This window comes from Myodes glareolus, chromosome 3 (assembly GCF_982192425.1).
Source record: "Myodes glareolus chromosome 3, mMyoGla1.1, whole genome shotgun sequence".
NCBI classification, from domain to species: domain Eukaryota; kingdom Metazoa; phylum Chordata; class Mammalia; order Rodentia; family Cricetidae; genus Myodes; species Myodes glareolus.
Genome location: NC_142028.1, coordinates 90590638 through 90609091, shown reverse-complemented (window position 1 = coordinate 90609091; position 18454 = coordinate 90590638). Strand labels below are relative to the sequence as shown.

Genomic DNA, 18454 nt, shown 5'->3' with positions numbered 1-18454 from the left:
AACAACAGAACAGCGGGGCAGGCAGACATTACTTCCAATCAGGTATGAACACGTGTGAAAGGGAGCGTCAGATCTTGGATAATATCCCCTTCATGGTAGGACAGCGGTTCTCAACCTGGGGGTTCCAACACTTCTGGGTAGTGTTAAATGATCCTTTCACGGGGTCCCATATCAGATATCCTGCATATCGGATATTTATATTACAGTTCATAACAGTACCAAAATTACAGTCAGGAAGTAGCAATGAAAATAATTTGATGCTTGGAGTCACCACAATGTGAGGAACTGTATTAAAGGGCTGCAGCATTTAGGGAGCTCAAGAACTGTGTTTGGAGAAAGACCAGAAACGCAGTATTTGCTGTTAAGGCCTGCAAGTCCCTCTGTCTCCTGAACTCAATGCATCTCACTGTCCCCAAAGGACCTGCTCCCTCCTCCAAGTGTCTCTCTGTCTCCTTGGCCAGGAATGTCCTCCCTGAGTGCCACCTAACCAGCCCAGTCTTTCCCTAAACAGCCTTCAGATTTCAGCACACATGTTAGGTCCTCAAGAATGCCTTCCTGGAATCTGCCAGTCTTGAGTAAGATTCCCCAGTGGCTGATCATGTATCTGCTTGTATTTTTCTTCATAGAACTGCCATTTGTAATCTTGTTAGGAATATGATATATAGGGGCCATCACGTTACATTTCTCACTAGGTGCACATTATTCTATTCATTAAAAAGCATGCATGAAATATTGTCAAATGATTTATCAGTAAATTCATATTTCATCGTCATTAACGCGGGGATGGGGGTAAGGAGTGGAGAGGATGACAAAGGAAAGAATGTGGAATTGTAAGGACGAAAGCAGATGATTTGAATTAAGTGTTTTTTAGGGTTTCTCTATGTAGCCCTGGCTATTTCTGGAACTCAGTCTGCAGACCAGGCTGGCCTCGAACTCAGAGACCGACCTGCCACCATCTCCCGAGTGCTGGGATTAACGGTGTGCGCTCAGCATACCCGCCTAAAGTGCGGTTTCTTTTTTTTCAGACTAACTTGAGCACTGAACTCGAAGATGAGTTGATTATCTAACAAATAACTCTCCCATCCTTCCTTAACTTCATGTGGCTTTAACTCTGCAGAGCTCGGCTGTGGGTAGTGCGTCCCCCTTGCTCCTCCAGGCTCTGTCTCACCTCCCTTTGGTCCAGCAGCAGCTGATGAAGTTTGATGGCGCCCACACCAATAATGTGAGTGTCTCAGCCCAATGATGGGGGTGTGGGGGGTGCGATTTCACACATGTATCCGTCTTCCCTGGGCTCTCCGTTCCTCCCCCATGGAAACTGTCTCCCCTCACCCCTGCTGTAGAAGCCCGGCTTGCTCGGAGAGCCGCCCGCCATGGTGCTGCAGCCCGCACTGGCAATAGGGCCCCCACTCTCCCTGAAGACGGACCTGGGACACCATGGAGACGCACACAGAAGTAAGTGACCTTTTTGCCGGGAAGTCCCTGTGCAGTCAGCTTTGAGACTTGATAGTTTACCTCCATTCCTCTCTTATTTATAGGATGATTAAATTTAAATCTTGGTGACTTAAAATTTAAAGAGCCCCGTTGCCACATCTGATATGTTATTAATGGGCTTGCCTCCATGCCAAGATGAGACGGTCCCTGCTGGATGGCCTTTAATATTTCATGCAGGTTCACAACAGTGCCAGGTGAAGACATGGCTTCCCTTTGACGCTGACATGCTTGCCCACTGGGCTCACAGTAGTGCCAGGCGAAGACATGGCTTCCCTTTGACGATGACATGCTGCCCACTGGGCGCACAGCATAGTCCCCGTGTCTCCATTTTAGTTTCGCCGAAGAAGGACCCTCAGCCCTTAAACAGGGAGTAGCTAGAGTTTGTAAATTTAAGCCCTGTTGACTTGAGTCATTTTTAAATTACGTCTTAAAATGATTACTCAGAAGACAACTGATCCACATGCTCTGGGCACGTGACAGGCAGAATGTTTTTATTTTAGAAAACTAGAAATACGCCAGGGTTTCTTATTTTATTGTAATTTAGAGAAAAGCTTTCAGTTGGTCCGACATGAGCATGCAGAGTGAAACCAGCGCCGGTGGCCATTTAAGTTCCGTACACATAAGTAACACACTTCGTCTCCTACAATAAAACCGACCAGACTGCTCAGTTGAGTCTCACTGCGGAAATTGACCAGGCTGTGGTTAAATTGCCAAGGAATTTCTCGCAATGATCGGAGTCTGTCATCCTAAAATCTTTGACTTTCCACGACTGCGAGCTACGAAAATGTTTATTCCTCGTGGTAATGCTAGCTGATACACAGCTCTCTGTCTCGTGTGCTGTCTTAAGAACGCTGATGGTTCACCGTCTAAGCAAACCTATTCTGAGAGACGGAGGAGCCAAAGCGAGTCCTCCACCAGCTAACAAAGCTGCTTAGTGAATTTGTAGAATGGAAGTTTGATCTAGTCATCAAAATTAACTGTTTTAATTTCCTTTTGGCCTCTTGTTTTGTCTGCTTTTTATTTATTTATTTATTTATTTATTTATTTTTTATTTTGAGGCAGGGTCTCATTATATTGCCCAAGCTGGTCTTGAACTTACGAGGTCACGTGATCTTGCCTTAGCCCCTGTATATTTGGGAGATGCGTATTGCCATGCCTGGCTGATCTATGCATCTTTGTTTTATTTTTAAATTTGAAATTCATTTTATTTATTTTTTGTTTGTTGAGAGTTGGGCACACGTGTGCTATGGCATACACGTGGAATGTGTGTAGCAGCTTGTAGGAGTTGGCTCTCTCCTATCCCAGGCTCGTGGGATTTAAACCCTGCCCAGGGCCAAGTGTCTTTCTCTGCTGAGCCATCTCACCAACCCTGACTTACAGATTTAAAAAAATAATAATAATAATAATAATAAAAAGTGAGCCCTAATTTTCCTATGAAAACTTTTATTCTTTTCAGGATTTTACTTCCTATAAGTAATACATAACTTTTATTGATTTAGTGTTTGTCTATTCCTGAGCATTGACTTCAAGGACAACAGTGGCACTCTGGTGTTTAAGTACCAGATCTTTCCACTTAGAAATAGTGTTGATTTATAGTATTTGTGAATTTCCACGTGTAAATCTTCAACCGCTGCCAAGGCCAAGTTGCCAGGATAAAGACCGCAGACTCAAGCTGCGAAGACATGGGTGCAGCCAGCTCTTAGCAGCTGCCAGGGCTTGCTAACCGGGCTTGCTATGGAATCCCCATCAACTGAGGAAATGCTGAATTTTTAAAACCCTAGACTCAGCTATTCTCTTCAAGTATGGAAACAACCAAATTGCAATGATTGGGCATTTTAAAGTACTGATATAATTTAACTGTCAAAAAAAGAATCATAAGCTTTTAAAATAATAATTAAAATGTATCATTAAAAGTAATATTGAGGTTATCTTAGAAATTATTGAGAATTTTAACAGCATTATTAGTGTCAGGTTTTGTTTTCTGGTGAGCTCATAGCCTCTGCCCTCACCCGCTGGACTCCACAGTTCTCTGTTCGGTACAGAAGGGGCCCCGAGCCTCGTGTAACCGGGGTTCCTTTGCCTCTGTGGTTCACTCCAGCGTCTACTCTGATTCCAACGCAAACGACACTGGCAGCCGGCCTGGGCATGCTACCCTTCCTCCCACACCAGCTCACTGCCGGACAAGCCGGGCCGGGCCGTGGGACCACTCAGGAGAAGCAGTCGGCCTCAGCGGGCGCCACGGAAGCCAGTTTCTCAGGGTCGCAGCAGTATCTGCAGACCTTCCCAGGCCTTCCCACTGGCGGCCCACTGACAGGCCACCAGAAGACCCAGCAGAGCCCAGCGAAAGGCCCGGAGGTAGGTTCCAGGGCGAGAAAGCGCCTTTCCTCTCCTCTTTGTCCCCGAATTGTGCATTGTTCTGCGGCAGCCAGTGACTTGTGTGTGGTGATTGTCCCTACTGCCGTGTTTTCCACATCTTCTAAGTGGCAGCTCCAGATTACCTTCTGGAGCTGCTGTGAATTTGTTAAGGGTTGAATTTCATGCTCATTTGAATGATATCGATCCCTGGAGCATAGCAAGCATTCAGCAGCTGTGCACTGAGTGAGCAAACCTGCGGCCATGCGATAAGCATGCCACACGCAAACCCGGATTTCTCTGAGGCTTACAAAGGTGTCTGAGACAGGTTTGCTGTCCAGACACAGCAGCATTGCCAGGAAAGCGTCAGGAACATAAAAGGGTCTGTGGCTCTCCCAGGCAGACATGAACACTCAGGACTGCACTTCTTTCATTGTGCTTTTAAAAAAAATAAAATAAAAAGACAAGTATGCAAAGAAAACTAAGCTTTATCTTACCTATCTAACCAGAACTGTAGTTTTAAAAGCCTTTACCAGAGAGTAAAGAGTAAGCCATCTCTCAGGAGAATGTGGAGCATAGTGAAGACTCAGCCCCCATCCCTTCCTTTTCTGTTAAATGGATGAGGTCCTTGCTTCTGTGAGGTATGTGGAAGTAGTGGTCCTGTCTAACATTGTCTCCTGAGAGTTGGCTCACGAACTTCTCTTTCTCATTCTCTCTAGCTTGGCATTACTTTCAGGCCTAGAGATGAGCTTGTGCCATTTGTTTTTAGCCACATAATGAAAATTTAAATCTTATAACTAATGTGAATCCCTGCGTTTCTAGATATCAGATACAGAATTGGTTGTTTTATTTTGTTTCTTGCAAAGATGAATTCTCTGAGATCAAGTGAGAAGATACAAGACGCCTCAGGTTGTGCTCTACTTGTAGAATTCTGTTTATTTATTTATTTTTTATTGGGGTTGTTGAGACAGGGTCTCTCTGTGTAGTCCTGGCTGTCCTGGAGCTTGTTATGTAGACTAGGCTGGCCTCGAACTCACAGAGATCCGCCTGCCTCTGCCTCCCAAGTGCTAGGATTAAAGGCAGCTAGAGCCCGCAAATGATCACACTGTACAAGATATATTGAAAAACAAGTCCTTTTGCACTTTTAATTTTAGTGAATAGTTTAAATAAGCAAGTATTAGTTGTGTGGCTTGTAAGATCCTGTTGAGGACTTCTATGACTTTTGGGGTGTGTGTGTGTGTGTGTGTGTGTGTGTGTGTGTGTGTGTGTGTGTACTGTGATGTCCCTCATTCTTTTTACACCACTCATTCACCATCCCAACCTCTGTTTCTGGTGAATAGGCCGCCTCTAAGAATCAGACTTCACTCTTGGGAGAACCACCCAAAGAAATTCGCCTCAGTAAGAATCCGTATTTGAATCTGGCGAGTGTGTTACCCAGTGTGTGCCTAGGTAAGCAGGGCCTCTGGTCAGCCCTAGGGGTCCCTGGAGATGGTCTGTGATGACTTCTACTTTCATCGTCGACACTCGTGATACTTTACTGACAAAACTAAGCTCTAAATCACGAACTTAGTCTTTCGCAATCATCTCATTATTTGGGTAAAAAAGAAAATTAAAAAACTTAAAAAAAATCTTCGCAACAGTATTTTTTTTAAAGATTTATTTATTTATTATATATACAACATTCCTCCATGTATGCTTGCAGGCCAGAAGAGGGCACCAGATCTCATTAGAGATGGCCATGAGCCACCATGTGGTTGCTGGGAATTGAACTCAGGACCTCTGGAAGAGCAGTCAGTGCTCTTAACCTCTGAGCCATCTCTCCAGCCCCCACAACAGTATTTTTATTTAGGCAAAATAATCCTATTCAGTTCTTATTGCGCCATTACTGAAAATGATGAAGGAGGTGGGTTGTTTGAAGCCCTGCAGTCATTCGCCGTGCAGGCAGAATCATGAGTCTAAACCAGAGCTTGCAGCCTCTAAGTGACCTAGCAGTGCATTCGTGCGCGCTGGGTATATGACTGCCACTCAGCAGAAGCGGAGTCAACCAGGCCTTCTTAGCGTGGATCAACCCTTACTCAAACACAGTGCTACAGAAAAGTCAGTCATGGGAAACTGAAGAACACATTCATGTCGTCCGGGAGGGAAGAGGCTGGGTACCCAGAGTGGAACACTGTGACTTTTAAAAACCAGCGATAGTACTAATCAGAAGTAATCTACATTGTTCACGTAGGAAGGCGTCTCTAAAGATGATTTTAAATGGAAAAAGTGAAAGTGAGCTCCGCATGATTGCGGTGCTGCTGCTAAGCCTGTGCGACAACAGGCACGCGCTTGTGCAAATGCGGAACGTAGCTAGGAAATTGCAAACTGCTCTAACAGGCACGCGCTTGTGCAAATGCAGAACGTAGCTAGGAAATTGCAAACTGCTCTAACAGGCACGCGCTTGTGCAAATGCAGAACGTAGCTAGGAAATTGCAAACTGCTCTAACAGGCACGCGCTTGTGCAAATGCAGAACGTAGCTAGGAAATTGCAAACTGCAAGGAAAGGATTTAATATACATTTTTGGCATTTTACAAAGTATCCTCTTGAGCATTAATTATAATTTTTCTGAATCTAGGAAAAAGTGTTCTTCTAACGTGTCTCTTTGCAGTACACTGATCTCACGTAAAATCGACACAGACAACTTTTGCCTTAAGGGTGGTTAATTTGCATTTTATATGCATTGGTGTAGAACAGCGGTTTTTAACTTGTGGGTCACAACACCTTTGTGGTTACATATCAGATATCCTGCATATCAGATGTTTACATTATGATTCATAACAGCAGCAAAATTACAGTTATGAAGTAGCAATGAATTAATTTTACGGTTTGGGGGCACCACAACGTGAGGAACTGTATTAAAATGTCATAGCATTCGGAAGGTTGAGAGCCACTGATGTAGAATATCTGTCTGTGGGTTGGGTGTATAGTTCAGTGGTAGAGTACTTGCTTAGCATCCTTGAAGCCATGGCTTCAATTCCCAGTACAGAAAAAGAATAGAAAAAAATTTATTATTTTGCGTATGTGGCAACCTTCCATTTTCAATTACTGAAGTAGATGAAGCAGTGTGTAATTCCTCCTAGAGAAAATAAGTATAAACATACATTAGTAACATACCTGAAACAGGCTGTGTTTTACGCTGTTTGTAATGTGTTTTACACATTTTTGTCTTTAGCCACTGCAAGTAAAGGCACATCACACAAGACTGGAATCGCAAGCAACATTCTGGATGCAATCTCCCAGGGAAGCGAGTCCCAGCATGTCCTGGAGAAATGCATCGCTTATTCGCCACCTTTCGAGGATTATGCCCAGGTAAAGGATGCACAGGCCATGATAGGGAAAGTGGCTCAGCTCTACCTGATGCCGCTGAGTGTGGAAATATGACTACTTTAGCACTCTGAGAACACGGGATAGTTATCTCATGCTCATCTTTTAAAATTTGGGAATAGGTTCAAGAAACTATTTAATATTATTTTAAACCAAATATTTACCTCTTACGGTTTTAAGTCTTCAAACTGCAGCCCTTATACCACACCCAGCCTGTCACCTGCTTTTCGGTTGGACGTAGCCCCATCCATTCATTTACATATTTCCTATGGTGCAGCCGTACCCAGTGGAACAGACTTGCACAGCTTACAAGGTTAAATATTTATGCTACCTGACTCTTTCCTGAAAATTCTGCTGACCTCTGTTTTACGAGAATATAAACCTTAAGAACCCAAAGGGGAGAAAGCTCCCTTCACCCTTCATCATTGCTTAGAGGTGGAGGAAATGCTCACATTTCCAGGCGTTCCCATACTAGCTTTAGCAGGCTGTTTGATAGCCCGGGCTGACCTCAAGCTCACAGTGCCTCAGCCTCTGGAGTTCTGGGCTTACGTGTGTACACCACCGCGCCCAGCTGTATACCAAAGCCACACAGCATAAAAGAAGAGCCAACCCCCAGGATCTTTAGGTTTGTTCCAGGACTCCTGTGAATACCCCATCTGTGAATGCTAAGTTCATATCTGTACGGTGTCATGTATGCAGTCTTTCTGGGCAAATCTCCTTCATGCATCGATGCTCTGTAGATTACACACAGTAGTTAATGTGTTGGAAATGCTATGCAAATCCACTGCGTTGCTTAGGGAATAATAACAGGAAAAGCAGCATGGTTTCGGTGCGGGTGCAGTTTTTCGAATATTTCCCACATACAGTTGGTGGAATATATGGTTACAGAACCTGTGAACGTGGAGTATGAGTCTAAATTATGTCCTAAAGATAAATTAATATGAGGTAGTGGCCTTTCTTAACTTAAAAACTGGGGGTCAGAGCTGATGTCATGAGGAAGACATTCTCGCTTCCTAAGGTTCCATCTTTGTTCATGGATGCAGTAATTATGCAGATAAGCACACTGGAGATTGATTATATGTAAGGGGCAAAAGTTAAATTATTGGAGATAAAGTTATTATGAATATACAGTTGTGAAGATTAGAAACAACCAAAATATTCAACTAAGACTGAGTAAGCAAATTATGTTGTTTTTACTGTAAATATAATTCGGAAATTTAAAATGATGTAAAATAATGTGTAAACATATCCTAAAATCGTCATTAAAATAATAGTCACAAAATGTGGTTTGTATAGGAGAACAAGTTGTACTTTTCATAGCAGAAGAAACAATACATTTTTAAGAATCTAGCAAAGGTATGCATTTTAAACATCAAAGGAAGTTCACACTGTTCTGAACTGAGCTTTTCATTTGAGTATGACATTTGAAATTCGTCTTCAACTCTGCTAACTCGGTTCTTAGATGGTGGCGGTGAAGCCGATATGTGCTGTATGGAGCTGGTCACTCTCCTGTGGAGAGGTTCCGAGTGGAGCCTTGCATCTCCATGCTTTGAACACTTGTCACTTCCTTTGCAACGTGTCCTAGTCTGCTTCCCTGTCACTGTGATAATCACCAAGACCAAAAGTGACTTGGGGAAGAAAGGGTCTACTTGGCTTGTACTTCCAGATCAGAATCCATCGTTGACGGAAATCGGGGCAGAGGGACCCGGGAGCAAGAAGCATGGAGGGAAGTTGGGTTGGAGGGACCTGGGATCAGGAAGCCTGGAGGGAAGTCAGGACGGAGGGACCCAGGAGCAGGAAGCTTGGAGGGACATGAGGCAGAGGGACCCAGGAGCAGGAAGCGTGGAGGAATGCTGTTCACTCTTTGGCTTGCTCAGCTAGGTTTTTTATACAGCTCAGACCCACCTGCTTAAGGATAGTGCTGTCCACAGTGTACTGGACCCTCCCAAATTAATTATTAGTAAAGACAACTCTTAGAGACTTGGCCACTGACCAGTCTGACATAGGCAGTTCTTCAGTTGAGGTTCCTTCTTCCCAAGTGACTCTAGGTTTTTGTCAAATTGACAATAAAAACTAACTAGGCTGGGCAGTTGGTGGCGCACACCTTTAATCCTAGCACTTGGGAGGCAGAGGCAGGCGGATCTCTACATGTTCTGGGCCAGCCAGATCTAGTTCCAAGGCAGCCAAGACTACACAGAGAACCTCTGCCTTGAAAACCAAGCAAACCAGTCACCCCCCCCCCCCAAAAAAAAAAAAAGCTAGCCAGGACACAGTGGTGAGCATTTATCATTATCACCAGCATCGATGAGGGATTGGGCCAAAGGTTCTGTACACATTAGGCAAGCACACTACTCTTGTGCTATATCCCAACTCAGTTTTTAAACATTTTTTAAAAATAGTGCTGGGATTGCACTTGTATGTGTTAGACTGTGTAAACATTTCACCTTTCTCCCATGCCCGTGAGTTCTAAACGACCCCCGGCCTGGCGCACGTGGAAGAGCACAGAGGCGTAGTTAGCGCTCTGCATTTCTGCAGCTTGCGAAGGATTGCTCAGACTGCAAAGCCCAGCCCGTGTTGCTCTTGTAGCTCCCAGAAACTGTGTAAGTTTTTATACCTCAGAGATGGGAGAGATGGTTGTGTCTGATACTAGATAATATAATTTCTCCTTTAAGTAAAGCTATCGCGTTTAAGAATTTAATATTTGGTGTTTCTAATGATCATGAAGTTATTGTCATAAACCCCTGATAAAATCCGGAGTCGACACTGGGGAGATTCGGGCAGATGAGTTCAACGCCAGCCTGATCTACAGAGCAAGTTCTGGGGCAGGTAGGGCTTTTACACAGAGAAGCCCTGTCTCAAAAAACCAAACCAAAACAAAAATCTGGGGTAGATTTGAACAAAGTAGCTTCTGTTGGAAGTATTGGAGACTAACCGGTAGAAACCGAAGGGAGTTGGGTCCTGAGAGAGGGGAATTCCCCTCAATGACAGCCATGTTTCTGTGACTCTTTGCTTGACTTCTTTTTCTGTGCAAACTCTGCAATCTCACTGGCCTGCGGAGTTTGAGTAAGCCTTAGGACTGTTGGGTAAGTTGTGAAGTGAGGGGTCCTGGAACAGGGAAGGAAGTGCATGGGTAGGAGCACCCATGAGCGCCGCCGAAGTCACTGTGGAAACTGGGCCCAAACACACTTGATCCCTGAACTGCTGGCGTGAGGGAGACACCAGGAAACCTGGTAGAGAACCACAGCTTGATGGTCAGTGAAGCCCAGCAGAGAAGAAAGCCTGGACTTGGGCTTAAACTTCTAGAATAGATAAATATTATCTTCAGGGGAAGATAATAGAATCCACACCTTTTACATTTTTCATCCTTCGGGTCCAAGACTTAAAAAGTACTAGGAAGTTGAGCCTGGAGAGATGAATCAGCAGTTAAGAACATTGGCTGCTCTTCCAGAGGATCTGGGTTTGATTCCCAGAGCCCACATGGCAGCTTATAGCCATGTCTCAGCTCCAGTGCTGGGGATCCAACACCCTTTTCTGGCCCCCATGGGCACCAAGCCTACATGTGGTGCACAGACATACATGCAGGCAAAACATCTATACACATAAAAGAGAGTTAAAAATCATACAAGGAAGACAGAGCCCCATGATGTCCAGGTGTTGGTATTAATTAACAATGACATTAAAACATCAATGTGTACAGTGACATAAAGACGTCATGGGCAAATAGGGGATCTCAGACAGAGCTGACACATTTGAAGGAACTGAATAATTCTAGAACGGACAGAATTTGTTTGTGATGTTAAAAATGACCTTTGATGGGTCCAGCACAAGGCTGGGAAAACAGGAAGAAAAGATTCACGCTCATAAAGCAGCAGGAAGAAGGGAGACTGGAAACCAATGCGCAGACTCTTGGGAGCCCCAGTAACAGACCAAGCAGCTGGAAGTACATATCTGAAGAGGAGATAAAGTTAACAGGATGTCTTTGCTGGGGTTTCCACTGTTGTGAAAAGACACCATGACCACAGCAGCTCTTACAAGGAACACTGAAGTAAGTGACTTGCTTACAGTGCCAGAGGTTCAGTCCATTCTCATGACGGGGAGCATGGTGGAGCGCAGGCAGACGTGGCATTGGAGAAGAAGCTGAGAGTCCTGCATCGTGCAGGCAACAGGAAGTGGCCTGACACACTGGGCAGAGTATCCTGAGCATAGGAAACCACAAAGCCCGCCCCCAACAGTGACACACTTCCTCCAGCAAGGCCATACCCACTCCAACAAAGGCCCTCCCTATGGGAGATTATAGGTGCTAATTATGTTTAAACTACCGTACAGAGTATAAACTATCTGAAAAGCTAATGGTCAAAACTTGCTTCAAAAAGACTTAGAGCTCTAATGGGCAGAGTCTCCCCTTGAGAGGCAGGAGAGTTTTATCTACACATGGTAGTGCGCAGAAGTCATACTTGGGAAGGGATGGTCTGGGGAACAGCAGTGCATGCAGTCCGGAGCTCTTCCGCCTGGGCACCTCTGACATCTGGGATCGAATAACTGCCTGTTGGCGCCTCCCTGCATGTCTCGTGATGTTTAGGAGTCTTGTCTTGTACCCATTTGACTTCTCCAGCAATGAGAGCCACCGTTATGACTGGCAAAATGTGAAGAGGCGACCGGTTTTCCTTTCCTTGATTTATTTAATAGCAAAAATCGTACGGTGGTATCGATGGCTTGGTAATACATGAGATAGTCATTTTACAACACTAATGCCGGGGACAGTGCGGGGCAAGTGAGGTGTGATGATGATGGATTACATTTTACGTGAGTGTGCATTGCCATACATAGGGTAGTGTTGGCAGACTGCTCAAAGAACTGTGGCAGCATGTCAGTAGTTTAATGTCAGTTAAATTCTAAAAACATTTGGCCAAAGTATATTGTATGAAAACATTTTAATTAAACTTTAGAAAGAAGATCTGGGTGTTGAAAACTAAAAAAAAAATCTAGGTGTTGAAGAAACTCTGTCTAGACATTAACTGACCACGTGAGCTAACAGAGTACTGTTTGTAACGGCCACACCTAACAAGTTTGCACTTTTCACATGTTCAAGCTAATAAACAAAAACAAACGAGGGGCTTGTAGACTCATTGCAGTCATACTGTTTTATTTCAAATGATCCTCATTTCAACAACAACAACAAAAATCAATAGAAATGTAAAGAAATCAGGAAATCTGGCCCGTTATGGTGGTTTAAATAAAAACGATCCCCACAGGCTCATAAATTTAAGTGCTTAGTCTTTAGGAAGCCCACTTGATGGGGATTAGGAGGTGTGGCCTTGTTGGAGGAAGTGTGCCACTGGGGATGAGCGTTAGAGTTTCCTAAGCTCAAGCCAGGCCCAGTGTCTCCCTCTTCTGCTGTCGGCTGATCCAGATGTAGAACTCTCAGCCCCTTTTCCAGCACCATGCCCGCCTGCCTGTTGCCCTGCTTCCCACCATGACAGTAATGGACTAAGCCACAAAAAATGGTAAGCCAGCCCCAGACAAATGTTTTCCTTTATAAGAGTTGCTGTGGTCATGGTGTCTCTTCACAGTAATGGAACATCGACTAAAACACCCGTACAGGAAAAGCAGATAATACAGAAGAATGCTCATAAAGTATCTTTGATGTTGGACTTAAGAGGCAGTGGTATAAAACAATCCCAAAGAGCTAAAGCGAATCACACGTAAAGAAAGACCTTAGGCAGTGTGGGAGCCATGTTGCTCCAAACATGGTATCCATAGAGGAGAGCATAAAACAGTCAGATGGAAATTTTGAGTTTGAAAATTATAATAAAGCAAAGTAAAAGCTTCGTTAGGGGACAGCAGTCGATGTCAACAGGGAGAAGAGTGACAAGGATGGCACTCAGGTCCCTTGAGATGATCCCAGCCGACAAACGGGAAGGAAAAAGAACCTTAGCTGTGTGGGCAAGGGCATGCTGAAGCATCAGGAACAATTAGCATGGCTCAGAAATCCCGAGTTGCTATCTGACCGATAGTTTCACTCTGGATATATGTGCTCACCAGTGTATGCACTGGTGTTTATGGCGGGTTACCTGCTAACAGCCAAAAGGGGAAAGCCCAATTGTCCACCAGTTAGCAAGCAGATGAACAGTAGAATGTTTTCAGTGGATGGACCTTGACAGCGTGCAGAGGAGTTAGCCACGGAGCCTTGTTCATGAGGGTTTGTGTGAAATGTCCAGAATAAGTAAATCTGTACAAAAAGTCCGTAGATTAATGTGCAGAGGAAGGAAGAACCAGTGGGGCTGTTGCTGGCACCGTGAGAGGGCGCTCTAGAATCAGACCCAGTTGTCCAGCTCTGTGCATAGAGAATACTGGACTCTGGACATATGTTTAGATGTCTATTTTAAGTTATGTGCGTGGGAGCGGGTGCCTGCAGAGGCTGAAAGGGGGTGTCCGATCTCCCGGAGCTGGAGTTCTTTGCAGGGGGGGCTGTCCAGTGCGGGTGCTGGGAACTGAACTTAGGTTCTCTGCAAGAGCAATATGCACTCCTAACTGTTGAGCCATCCTGCCAGCCCATGGACTCTGGTAGTTTAGACACAAAGCTAAACTATACTAAATAGAGGATGCATTTTTACTTAGTATTTTGGAGGTTTTTGAAGCAGACCATAAAAAATGAAGTCAGAAAGAAATGCTAATTTAGAATCTAATGGCTTTATCATCTGAAGTATCTTCTTAGTTTAGGTACATACAGTTTGAAATTTCAGATTCTGAGGTAAAGATGAATAGGTCCGTCTGCATCAGATGGCTGTTAGAGCCCCTGTTACAGGAGACTGAGCCAGCTTATTAAATATTTAATACTTTAGTGTAACCTCTAATTATAATCTGACAAACAACCAATAGAATATTCCTTCCTGCTCCCTTATACTCAAGTAGAAGAAATAGGCCAACACTTATCTGTGACTTTTCAGCATGACATAGTCACTAGTTTCAGTAATGCGAGGGATAATTTAGGAATTCCTTCACTGTTTTCTGTGATGTGGGTTTTTCTTTCCACACTTGGCTTGCTGGCAAGAGTCCTCTGCACTGTGAGCTGTAGTCTTGGGTTTCCCTAGCTACAGGGATCTTTGCTGCCGCGAAGCTGGCTGCCCAGCCTAGGGAATCAGCCTCAGAATGTATGATGAGTTGGGGTGGCACAAACCCAAGAATAAACAAAAGGCTTGGAAGAGGCTGGGTCTCTCCTTAGAGAGCATAATGTTGCCACCTAGTGGCAAAATCGTGCAAACGGAAATCACACTATATAGCCCATGACAACACCACCATCTGCAGACCCATATAGAGCTTTCAGAGACAACTCATTCATTTATACAATTAAATGAACTTAAGGTGTGTAACTTATAGCTTGTGGCCACTGAGACTTGTCGAGTGATTTTAAAAATGTGACACAATGACTTTTGGCAGGTGAACTTTGGGGCAAAGATGAGAAGTTTATAGACAATGTGTCACACGGATGCCTGCATGTCATACAAAGTCCCCAAAGTAGGACTAGCAAATGCAGAGATGTGTACCACCTGGTTCTGCATCACCCTTCTTGGTACGGGTCGTGCGCCTCTGTACCTATACGAGTTTGGGCAAAGGCCTGGAGATTGAACAAAAGACACACACACAAGAGACCTGGGTCATTCGACAAGAGATCACCGAATGCCACTTTATTTAGCTGAATGCAAGGCTAATATACCTTGGCCCCAGTAAGGGAACTTCCTCCCAACCAGAGGGGAAACTGGCGCCAGCCATATGGGACCTGGCGCTGTAGGGAATTCCTTCCCAGGCAGGGGGTGGAGAGCAGTGACAGCAGTAAGAGAGACCTTGGTGCCCTGTAATTCTCCCAGGCAGGTGGGAAATTACCATACCAAAGGTGGACTGTGCCCTGTAGCTAAATCACCAGGCTAGCAGAGTGAGCACAAGAATTAGCAGGAAGCTTTAGCTGGCTGACCAGAACTGTCCTCAGAGCCGCACCCCAGGGAGTAAGGGGAGACAGGGCCCAACAGAGATGTGCAAGGCAAACATGCTTGCCATGTTAGAGGAACAAGGAGAGAGGAAGAGGGAGAGTCCCCAGGCAGGAGAGGCCTGGGCAACATGGAAAATGAAGTCACAGTGGGTGGGGACAGGACAGACAGGTTAGGACCTTACTAGACCCATGTATTTACTTAGGGCTGTATTCTAAGCTGTGACTGCAGAACAAACCAAGGTCAGCGAGGAGGCAGGGCAGTGCAGTGCAGTGAAAATGATGCTGGATGGCTCTTGGAACACAGTGGCTGACTGGAAGCAAAGCCGTTTGGGGAGGTTGAGGAAACGGGATGCTGAGGGTAGTCTGGATGGCCCAAGCTTTGTGACCTGGAAAACTAGAACTCTCACTGGCTGAGATGGGTAGGACTGTGGGTGGAATGGCTCCAGAGGGCTGGGAGGAGGGTTGATTTGCATGAATGGTCCGGAATAATATTGCTACTGGTTGGTCATCATGCAAGTCTGGTCGTGGTGGGAGGAGGACACTGGGGGAAGTGCCAGATTGGTGTTGTCACAAATGTGTGGTTGGTTGAGATCAACAAGGAGGAGCCCAGCCGTCATCATTCTGGACCACTCATTGTCTTGGTGAAATAGATGAACCATCTAAGAGTGAAGATGCTGGGTTCCCCCATGGTAGGTCGGGGGGGAGGGTGGTGAGTAATTCCACCGGGGACTACCCAAGACCTAGGGAACCTCCATGAAGTCATAACCACAGTGCTCTGAAAGTCTCAGCATTGTAATTCCAAAGATAAGAGTCCAGGGAGGCAACATGAAAGAACAAGAGGCAGTTTTACCGTGCTCTGGGGAGGGCCGTGCTGAAGGTGAATATCTTTTTGAAAGTATCCACACTGATGGGCAATGATTCTTTGAAGAAGGTGAGACTGAGTGCTTAAAGTGTTGTGGGGCATCTTGATAGGGAATGTATACATCCTAGTGTAAGTTCACCAAAGCAGCAGGGTTTTTTTTTGGGGGGGGGGGAGGGAGGCAGGCACTACTTGTCTTTATATATACCACATAGATGCAGGAGCCTTTGGAGGCCAGAAGAGAGTGTCAGATCCCTTAGAACCGGTCTCAGATGGTTTGTGTGCTCACTAGTGTGGTTCTGGGAGCTGAACCCTGTCCTCTGCAACAGTGATAAATGCCCTTACCATGGAACCATCTTTCAGCCCACAATGGTTTGGTTTGTTGAGACAGGATCTTACCATGTAGCCCTGGCTAGCCATAAATTCAGACATCCTCCTGCCTCTGCCTCCTGAGTGCTGGGATTGAAGGTATCAACACCACACCAGTTGGTAGCAGGGTTACATCATAAATTCCCTGCTGCCCTGGGATGTTGTTCTAGCCCTAAATGAGCTAATGTGTAGAAAGTGCCTGGGTGTGCTGCATCTTCAGGGTGAGCTTGTGCAGCATCACTGGACCAGACTGAGCTGTTTCAAGTGCATTTGACATTTCTTTTAAGATGTCGTGAGTCTTGATGGCAAGTGTCTTTTTCCATTGTTCCATCCCACTGGACCCTCTCCAGAGTCTGCTCGGGGAGAGTGAAGTGTAGGTAAAGCCCAGGGCCCAGGTCCTCGGAGTGAAGGGTGTGGTGAACGAATGGAGGCGTGAATGCTGGGGATAGACAACAGAAAGTTGCTTCGTACGCTCTCCTTCTTTGTGGCTGTTTTTTTATTTTTCTTACTCACTTTTAGTTATGAGTTTTTCCCAGAATACTGAGCTTTGCTTCAACAACCTCAGCTGTTCCCCATTCCAGCAAGCCTTACAAGCTGGCCGTCTTTGATGTACTGTATCAGAACGACCCTCTCACACTGCTACAGAAGTCCCTTCCCATTCCTACCCGCGCTTTTCTGTGCAGCTCTGACATTCATGCTCATCTCTTTGATCTGTTGATTCTCCGAATGATACAGAACTATCTGAATAAGAACACCCAGTGTCTAGCTGGTTGGGGAGAGTAAGGTGATCTAGAAGGGGACACTTGAGGCCCTTGCTTTCTGGGAAGGATGACACATGGGATACCCTGCCGCGTGGAGGGAAGAGGAGCAGCAGAGTTCTGCCCACTGTGAGTGGTGTTTGCGTCTTGCCCCGTATCTTTAGGGAAATCTTATAGAATGGGTTGATGGTTTGGAGGAGGAAAAAAAGAGAAGTTGATTCTATCTGAAGGGTTAACTGTGTTAGTGGCTAAGGTCTGTAGTGGCAAGCGTCTTTGGACAAAGGTATTGGAAGATGCTGAGGCTCAATGGGAGACAGCCAGGGAAGAGCTGCATGTCTTGCCAACTGTCAACATGTGTAGACCAGTCTGGTTTCACCTGTGTTCCTCCCTGCCACACACACCCCATAATTTCCAAGCAAACGCAAATCAGCGTTTGACTCTGAATACTCCCCTAGACCAAGGTTGTAAGAGTAAGTACCAACAGAGGGAGCTCGGGTTTTCAGTATTCTGTCATTCAGGATCAAACCCAAGGCAACTGCTGTGCCACTGGGCGACTCATGAGCTCTGGAGCCTTTTCTTGACAGAATGATAGAGGAATAGAGCCTGTCCCTGTGAAGCAGCCTCTCTTCTAAGGTTTTAAGAATAGCAGCTGATTCTAAGTACAGCATGTGAGCAGTCTCCAGCGTTAGAGAGCTGCCCACTTCCTCATCGGCTATTCTCACGCTGTCTACCTGCCTCGGCAAGCATCTCACTCTATGTGTAGGGAAAGGTCACAGGCTATGCTATACAGTATCACTGTACCGATTACGACATCTATGATGGGAAACTTTAGGCCCTTTCTGGATCAGAGTCTCTGGAAGGGATCTTGGAAATCTGATTACTTGGGGCACCAAAGTTTTGAGATCTCATTACTCTCATTGCTGTCCTTTCCCCTGACATCACTCAGCCAGTTCTCCTTCCCAGTTGCTAGGCAAACTTGCAGACTCCTCACACAGGTCCATTTTTGAGCCCAGCTCCTCCGTCAGGAACCCGGACACTAGATGCTGCTCTTCCGACTCAGGTGTGAGCAGGGTCAGTTTCCTTCTCCCACATCCCCTGACTGAGGTGAGGACTCTGAGGTCTGCTTGTAGTTTGTAAAGGTCCTAGATGTGGCTGATTGTGGTGCCAGGATGGAACATGGTCTCTTCCATGCTAGGAGGCTGCTCTTCAACTGAACCATACCCCTAGCTCTCTGCAGGTGATTTCTATAAAGATTTGAAAGTTTGATTTCCAGTATC

At 45.4% G+C, this 18454-nt stretch overlaps 1 protein-coding gene across 2 annotated transcripts in view; it reads left to right on the top strand.

The window, feature by feature from the left end:
• The window catches only part of Raver2 (ribonucleoprotein, PTB binding 2), an 80079-nt gene that overhangs the window by 56755 nt on the left and 4870 nt on the right, over positions 1–18454 (top strand). For both annotated transcript variants that reach the window (XM_085686307.2, XM_085686306.2), the window contains 5 exons: positions 1118–1222; positions 1341–1452; positions 3590–3846; positions 5184–5292; positions 7056–7192. In XM_085686307.2, the coding sequence (XP_085542433.2) occupies positions 1118–1222; positions 1341–1452; positions 3590–3846; positions 5184–5292; positions 7056–7192 (720 nt within the window). The remainder of the gene's footprint in view (positions 1–1117; positions 1223–1340; positions 1453–3589; positions 3847–5183; positions 5293–7055; positions 7193–18454) is intronic.